Below are 8,076 nucleotides of genomic sequence, written 5' to 3' on the forward strand. Positions count from 1 at the left end.
TGTTTTTAAAGTTCTTTTCCTTTACTTTCGTGAAAATTGAGCAGTATTTTTCGTCCTCGTGCGGACCTGCGTGAAAACAATCAGCGATTAAATCTCTAGAGGATGAGCATGACGGCAATGGAGAGATATTATACAAAACACCAACCAAATGAAGATGACCCCAGCTTAAAACTTCGTTGCTATGCTCGAGAAAGGTTTTTTTTTCGGTAAAAACCTTTCATCTCTTCAACGAAACGATCGATCCTCTCTTGGGTTCCAGTCCTTGCCCGACAGGTCACGCAAAAGCGTGACAAACGTAATTTTCCAAGAGCTTTGCAAAATCACATCGATTTTACTCGTTCAGATCATCGGTGACCCCTATTTTTTTAATCATGAATCACTTACTTTACTTACTATCTACAAAATATGATGAAATTAAAAAATTCTCACCGTAAGAAGTTATCTTTTTTTAACATTTTCTTTCCTCGTGCCATCGAATTCCGGTAGTGGTTGCAACGGATAGAGCTTACGAAAACGCTCGTCGAGGATGAACCACATCCCTAGTGGCATACAATTATCTAAAAATCTCACTCCTAAAAACCTATGCACGGAAACTTTCACTCCAATAGTTTATTTTTATGATTTTCGATGGATGAGCAGATGAGGCTACATCTCGCTATTATGACCGATTTCTCGAAATTAAGGCATTTTTCCACTGCCATTTTCTCCGAAACAAAGTCGGTGTCCCCCCCTTTTTTTTTCATTTTTGGAGTAAGTACTTTATGACCTAACTCTAGGCGAGAAATGAAGAAAATCTCACCGTAGGAAGATTTTGGCGCGAACGTCCTTAAATTCGAATCAGCGCTTTTTTACAAAAAGAAATATTTACTCCAATTCTCATATATCCAACATTTTCCAAATATGGCAATCCCTTTCAATTTATTTTCAATCGATTTTCTAAGGCAATTTTATTTTGTCGCTCATTTAGGATAATGTAACGATTAAAAGATTATCATAAAAAGAGACATCTGCAGATGGCACTTTCGTTTCTTCAGTTTATCCTTCTTATCCTTTACAGCGTTCATCGATATTCCTTCGATATTCCTTCGATATGGAAAGGAAAACTCAGCACGCAGCTCCTCGATGTCGTCCAGAAGTTTGGAAGAATAATTCAACTCTTGATCGGTTTAAAACCCACTAAGACCAGTTTGAATTTTTAAAGTGGCCCTCACACGACAACGAAAAAGTTGGTGAAAAAGTTGGCGACAATAGAGACAAGTACTATTTGTCGCCAACAGTTTGTCAACATGTTTGGCAACTGCTGTTGTGTCTTTCACACACGCCAACTTGAGTTTGCCAACTTTAGTTTGTCGTGTGAAGGCCACTTAACGCCTGCCCAATGGCGTAAGAGTGGAAGCGAGGTCGCATTGACGTCACGTAGCACATGCGTGACAGAGAGGGAGTTCAAGAAACAACGACGGCTACGGCAACGACAACGTCATAAAGCAATAATATCATTGGTTGAAAGAGGAAAAATGATCGTGCGGCATATGCGCACGCACTTTTGTACATTTCTCTCCCGCACTCGTCAAAACAACAACGTAAAATGACCAATTTTCGGGTTTTGACGACAATATTTACAAACAACAGTGAGTCTTTCCTTGTCTCTCTTTGCTTCAAATTCCGTACGTACCAATCCGGTTATTCCATACTTAGCCCATATTGTTCAACAAGGTGGAAACATCGTGAAACACTTAGGATAGCTCAAACTAATAGTTTGAAGTGGCGTTTTCGTTGCCGTAGCCGTCGTCTTTGCTTAAACTCCCTAACACCTTGAAATGTCCTATTTTAAGGTTTTGACGAACACGTGGGCACACCGCAGTGAATCTTTCATTCTCTCTGTTTACATCAAATAATCCGTACCAATCCATTTACAGGATAATTCGCTCATAATATACAACATGAACGAGATGGAAAAGTCATGAAATACTTAAAATAGCTCAAAGTTATATTTTGAAGTGATGCCTTCGTGGCCGTAGTCGTTTCTTAAACTCCCCGGCTAACTTCGAGCGGTAGGTATTTTTTTATAGGTTACAGGTCACAGGTGAGGTGTACAGGTCACTGTCGTCACAATGATGAAACAACCCTAACTCTTAATTAATACTAACCTTGAGCCTAAAAACTATCACTTTGGCGTAAGTTTACATTGCGAAAGTGGTTTGGGTTATTTTAGCGTTGTTAAGACAATAGAGAGATGTATGTAGCATCACGTTACCTTACGTCAAATGCGAACGGTAAAAGTGACCACGTGACCATGATTTTCCCGCCATTTGGTACGTTTGCCGGCTGCCGGTTCCTGTTTCTACGTGAAAGTAGGCATTTTCGCGTTTGCCTTATGCGTGAATTTTTCTTCTACATAAGAAGTTGTTTGCGGAAAAAAAAGTACCTCAGAACCATTTTCCGGTATGCCAAAGGAGGAAAAATTAGGTTTTACAGTTATAGATAGTTCATAACTGACTCCTTGTCGTAATTTTCTTTATGAACTCACGTTGACTCTCTGTTCACCGACAAAACAGCAACATCGAAAGTCTCAAAACTTGATAGGTAAGGATTTTCATTTTATATAGCGTCTTTTTCTACAAAAAATGTTTAAACAAGACTCCGAGTTTTGTTTTAGCTTTTTAGTAACTAAATGCTCGACTTGCCGTGGGTCACGCGAAGCTGTAGTCACAACCTCCTCTCTATTTTACGTGAAACGTGAAATGCGAAACGTGAAATGGGAAACGGCAAGCCGTGGTTGGCCGTACCACGTTAACGTGATGCTAATTCTCTCTGATGACCTGTGACCTGTGACCTGTAAAAAATATCAGCCTTAGATCGAAAAGATCCGCGGAGAGGCCTCCAGAGAGGAAAATCAAGGCAAATTCTGCCAAGCAGGGTATGGGTTAGAAAGCTTACACAGCCCAGTGGCGTTCCGACTAAATTGGATTTCCGTAAGATGAAAAAAAATCAGTCGACTGTGGCTGAAAAAAGGCCCCTTCCCCTCTTTCCTAAGTAACTGTCGCGTCAGAGTGTTCTGGAGAGATTCTTTCCTTGAATAACTTCTTTGATTTCTTGCAGATCGAGTGTTTCGTACTTCAACAGAGCTTGGGCTAGACGGTTGTGCTCTTTCGAATGCGCTTGAAGCAGTGTCCTTGCTCTCTCGTAAGACTCCTACGGAGAAAAAAATGTGCCGTGAGTGTTTCTCATCGAGTGCCTCACAAAGTGTGTCGCCAGCGAATGCCTTGTTTCTCATCGAGTGCCTAACAATGTGTTTCGCCAGTCGCAACAGAGACAGCCAATCAAATGAGGCAATCATTGTTGCGCGTGTAAATTTTTAACGCCAATTTCAAAACTCGCAACTCGCGAGCTCAAGAAGTCGCGAACGTACTTTACGCTTAGCCAACTCAAGTTTCCACGCCACTTGGTTCGCTTGAAATCGTTTTCCTGGTAAGACGATGCCAAAACAATGTTCAGACAGCCATACTTAATAATAACAAATTCTTTGATTGCATCTGACGTAAACCCTAACCCTAATTTGGAAAAAAGGAAAGTAAAGGAACTTTATTTAAGTGTCTAGTCGTTCTAGTGCTGGAGCACAAACTGGGGACACTGTACACTGAAATTAAGGGTGTTGTAGCAGCTTTAGTAACGCATAATGCGATTGGCTTGCTACTCTAGCCAAAAACAAAAGACTAAACAATTGAAACAATAGGGCCGTTTATACGAGAGAAAATAAGCCGCGGCTTCATAATACGCGAAAGGAACTATTTACACGAGTATAAACTCCCAGGCCAGGATAAGCCGCGGCTTGAGGAAGTCGTTGTACCATTTATACGGGGTGCTCGCGTCTTGTGTAAGCCGCGGTTCTCGTACAAACGGCCCTAATGTGTTACACTTAATAACAACAGAAGCTGCTCACAATACCAAACATTAGCATTTTACGCGAGCTGCTACACTACTGAAGCCCGTTTCTAAAAAGTTTCTGAAAACTTTTCGGGCCCGAAAAGCCATTTTGAACCTGCCAACCGCTTTTTCAGGAAAGTCGATCTTTTAACATGTTTTCAAGGTAACAAACAGAAACCTAACTGTGAAGTTTGACGACTTAAATCCTCTCCGTTCTTGAGATACAGAGCGAATTGTTACGCTCGAAAATGGCCCGTTAAGTTTCGTGACTTTCGAGAACCGGGCCCCTGGAAATCAACAATCAACGTAAATCAAGGCAAATGTTGGTTTTCTTTTAAAAACAAGTTAATTACCTTCAGAAGTTGTTTGACCTCATTTTCAATGAGTGCCTGCAACTCTGGACTCGATTTGTCATCATCCTTGATTTGTATCATTCCAACCTATGGACGGACACACGCAAATAAGACCCGCATTTAACACACCTGTAGGGAGGGGGCGAAGTTGTAGTTCACACAGGGAAGAACAACAATTCTGCGCATCAGAGAGTATGGAGAGGTGTTTTAAACAAACGATGAGAGAGCGGTTTAAAAAAAACAAAAAAAAAACCACAATATGGGTGGGGTGTCTTCAACACAGAGGTAGGTTCTCTCCACCACAGTGTATAGATAGGGATGACTTTTTGCAGACGGTGATGTGACTGACGTGAGGTTTCCCTTACTACGGGGTAGGGGTGGGATCCCTAATCACCAAGTAGGCGTTGATGTTCTCTTGATATCCCGTTTAGGGTGGGGGTTCTCTAACTAATGGGTGGACGCAAAGTGGGAGATCAGTTCAATAGAGTGGGAAATAAAGGTGTTGGGTTTCTTCCGCACGGGTTATGGGGGGGGGGGGGGGGGGAAGAAGAGAGGAGGGTTACCTTGTCACTCATGCCATACATAGTCACCATGGCACGTGCCAGCTTGGTCGAGGATTCCATGTCACTTGCAGCCCCTGAAACGCGATACCGTTTACAATTAGTTGCTGCTACCTGTTTAATGTGCAACATCTTGGACAACCAGAGGCAAAACGTGGCCTTATGAACTAACGAATTAAACATCCTGAGTGAGGCAGGGTGGCCCAGTGGTTAGGGCGCTTGCCTTGAGATCCGGAGATCCCGGGTTCAAGACCCGCTCTGGCCACTCGTTGAATTTGTTGCTGGTAGTCCCTGGTTCAACTTCCCAGCTGCACTTGTAAATAGCCAACTGGTTTGCCTCCGGCCAGTTGGGATTCTTAATAGTTATTGTTGTGTTCTGTCGTTTCGTTGATTGTGTTTCATTGGCCCTGAAAAGCCCCTATGGGGAGCGGTCAATTAAGTATGTATGTATATATATGTATAAAAGGCTCCAAAGAGCGATTCCGCTCCACAACATTAAACATCCTGAGTGAGGCAGTGTGGTCCAGTGGTTAGGGCGCTTGCCTTGAGATCCGGAGATCCCGGGTTCAAGACCCGCTCTGGCCACTCGTTGAATTTGTTCCTGGTAGTCCCTGGTTCAACTTCCCAGCTGCACTTGTAAATAGCCAACTGGTTTGCCTCCGGCCAGTTGGGATTCTTAATAGTTGTTGTTGTGTTCTGTCGTTTCGTTGATTGTGTTTCATTGGCCCTGAAAAGCCCCTATGGGGAGCGGTCAATTAAGTATGTATGTATGTATATGTATAAAAGGCTCCAAAGAGCGATTCCGCTCCACAACATTAAACATCCTGACCTGTCAAGCCAGCCTTAAGTTGAATAATTCTGCAAGTTCCTGTAACAAATCATTTAAGCGTTCTTTCTTTCTTCCGTGAATTGACTAGTTCACCGGGAAGGCCGTTCTCCCTCCGAGATGCCAAACGACGCCAAACCCCCAAATTTTGTGACCGGGCGTATTTTTGGCTGTGGCGAGAGTCCGTGTTCTCTGCGCTGACCAAAAGAAAGTCGGACTCTGGGGACGAGAATGGTTGCATGAAAGCCACGCGTGCGCACAAGTAAACGGAGAATCCGGAGAACGGAGGTATTTTTAAATACCTCCGTTCTCCGGATTCTCCGTTTACTTAAAACTGCTGAAAATCTCACAGTGGCTCAAATGAACCACTTCTGTCGCTATTTCTCGTACGGGAGACTCTCGAACGCTCTTAAGACTTTCAGTCAATTTAATCTTCAACGGGTCTGTACGTAAACTGAACGTTGCTGCATAACAAAGGAAAACGTGCAAATCATGAAATAATGGCTACTTAAAACTGACCCGTGGTTATGTTTTCCTTTCCAAAAATGATCTCCTCGGCAACTCGTCCGCCCATCGCGACATCCAGTCTCGCAAGAAGCTGTGCCCTTGACCAGTTCAGCTCATCTTTCTCAGGCAACTGGGCAACCTAAAAATTGCAGAGGAAGACTTCAACTTCTTGTCGCCATGTTGAACGAAAACGCTTAATCGCTTAGGAATGGTTCAAAAACCTTAGCCGAGGAATGATTCAGAGTACATTACTATAAGGGTCCTCATTTTACGAGGGTAACACGTGACTTATTGTGTTTAGTGCGCACCTTTTACGCCCCCCCCCCCCCCCCCTCCCTTTCTCCGTCAATGCTTGGTTTTACGCGTATTCAAAGCAACAGCTACACGGATCAGAGGAAAGTCGAAACAGAAGTCGATGCAATGACCGGGCTGACGTCAAAGACTGCTTTGCATTTTGCTGGTCTTTGTAAAAACTGCGATGCAAATTAATTTGTGACGTCAACCTGGTATCGGACCCATTCCCCTTCATTGCTCGGTTATGGATCAAAGTATGACCAATTTTCCATCTTTCAAAGAAATTAAAAAGTGAATTTTCAATCCAAAGGTTCTAAAAAATACACAATGTATTTGGGACGGTTTCGGAGAAAAAAATAAAGTGGAAAACCGTGTTGAGGTGATAGGCAATTTATGTTGCTCAACTAACTGTGATACGAACGAAATGATATATGAAATGAATCATATATTCAACTACGGATATGACATCAAGTGAGCCACAAATGACCAGCTCCCAACATCAGTGGCTTCGTAGCTCAGTTGGTTAGAGCGTCGCACCGGCATCGCGAGGTCACGCGTTTCAAACCCCGTTGAAGTCCTGAAAATTTCAGGCCTCTCTACGCAAGTGCTAAAATTGCGTTCATAAATGCGAGGATCATAGCTCACTTGATTTCATATCGGCAGTTCAAGATAAGATTCATTTCATATATCATTTCGTTCGTTGATTCATTCATCACGGGAACTTTTGGACCCACAAATGACCAGCTCCCAACATCAGTGGTTTCATAGCTAAGTTCTGAAATTTTCAGGCTTCTCTACGCAATTGCTAAAATTGCGATCATAGCTCACTTAACTGATACCTTTCCAAGTTTTACTTCATTCTATTTCGCAGTTTTAGTACATGTATATGAAACTTTCCATGTTCACTGAAGAAATCACTTAAAAAGTTATCGCTCCATCTTCCAGACTGTGCCATTAAAGAGACTGACAATTCTCCATCTACATACCATTCCAAGAGCAGATCCACGAGGTACAATTGTTGCTTTGTAGATTGGCAATGCTGCCGGAGTGTAGAGAGCAACAAGGGCGTGTCCTCCCTCGTGATATGCTACAAGTTCTCTGTTTTTTGCTTCAATGACTGCACTTTTCCGCTCAGGACCTTGTAAAAAAAAAATTTAAAGAAATTGAAATGCAGTGTGACAACCTATTTATAGCAGTGTCCTAGAGGGTGCAGGGATGGCGCAGTGGTGAGAGAGAGCAGTCGCCTCCCACCAATGTGGCCCGGATTCGATGTCATATGTGGATTGAGTTTGTCGGTTCTCTACTCTGCATCGAGAGATTTTCTCCGGGTACTCCGGTTTTCCCCTCTCCTCAAAAATCAACATTTGACTTGATTTGCGTTAAGTGTTAATTTCAGTTTACAGTGTCCCCGATTAGTGCTCCAACACTAGAACGACCAGACACTTAAATAAAGTTCCTTTCAATTACCCTTTTCTCCCCGTAATCAGACACCCTCGCAAAGAAGGGAAAAAAAATCCGCTCACGGATATGTGAAAATTCAAAGTTTGAATTGAAGGTATCAACTATTCAACGAGTGCCCAACTGACTTTTGTACGCTAAACTGTCTGCAAAC

The 8,076-nt window shown here is 42.8% G+C and overlaps 1 protein-coding gene across 1 annotated transcript in view; it reads right to left on the reverse strand.

Moving 5' to 3' along the window:
* Positions 1 to 347: 347 nt before the first annotated feature.
* The window catches only part of LOC138046171 (uncharacterized), a 31,257-nt gene continuing 23,528 nt past the window's right edge, over positions 348 to 8,076 (reverse strand). The window contains exons 18-22 of the mRNA XM_068892847.1: positions 7,451 to 7,602; positions 6,183 to 6,309; positions 4,841 to 4,914; positions 4,278 to 4,364; positions 348 to 3,192 (exon numbers count right to left, since the gene is read on the reverse strand). Of these exons, the coding sequence (XP_068748948.1) occupies positions 3,046 to 3,192; positions 4,278 to 4,364; positions 4,841 to 4,914; positions 6,183 to 6,309; positions 7,451 to 7,602 (587 nt within the window). The 3' untranslated portion in view covers positions 348 to 3,045. The remainder of the gene's footprint in view (positions 3,193 to 4,277; positions 4,365 to 4,840; positions 4,915 to 6,182; positions 6,310 to 7,450; positions 7,603 to 8,076) is intronic.

Source organism: Montipora capricornis, chromosome 1 (assembly GCF_036669925.1).
Source record: "Montipora capricornis isolate CH-2021 chromosome 1, ASM3666992v2, whole genome shotgun sequence".
Taxonomy (NCBI): Eukaryota; Metazoa; Cnidaria; class Anthozoa; order Scleractinia; family Acroporidae; genus Montipora; species Montipora capricornis.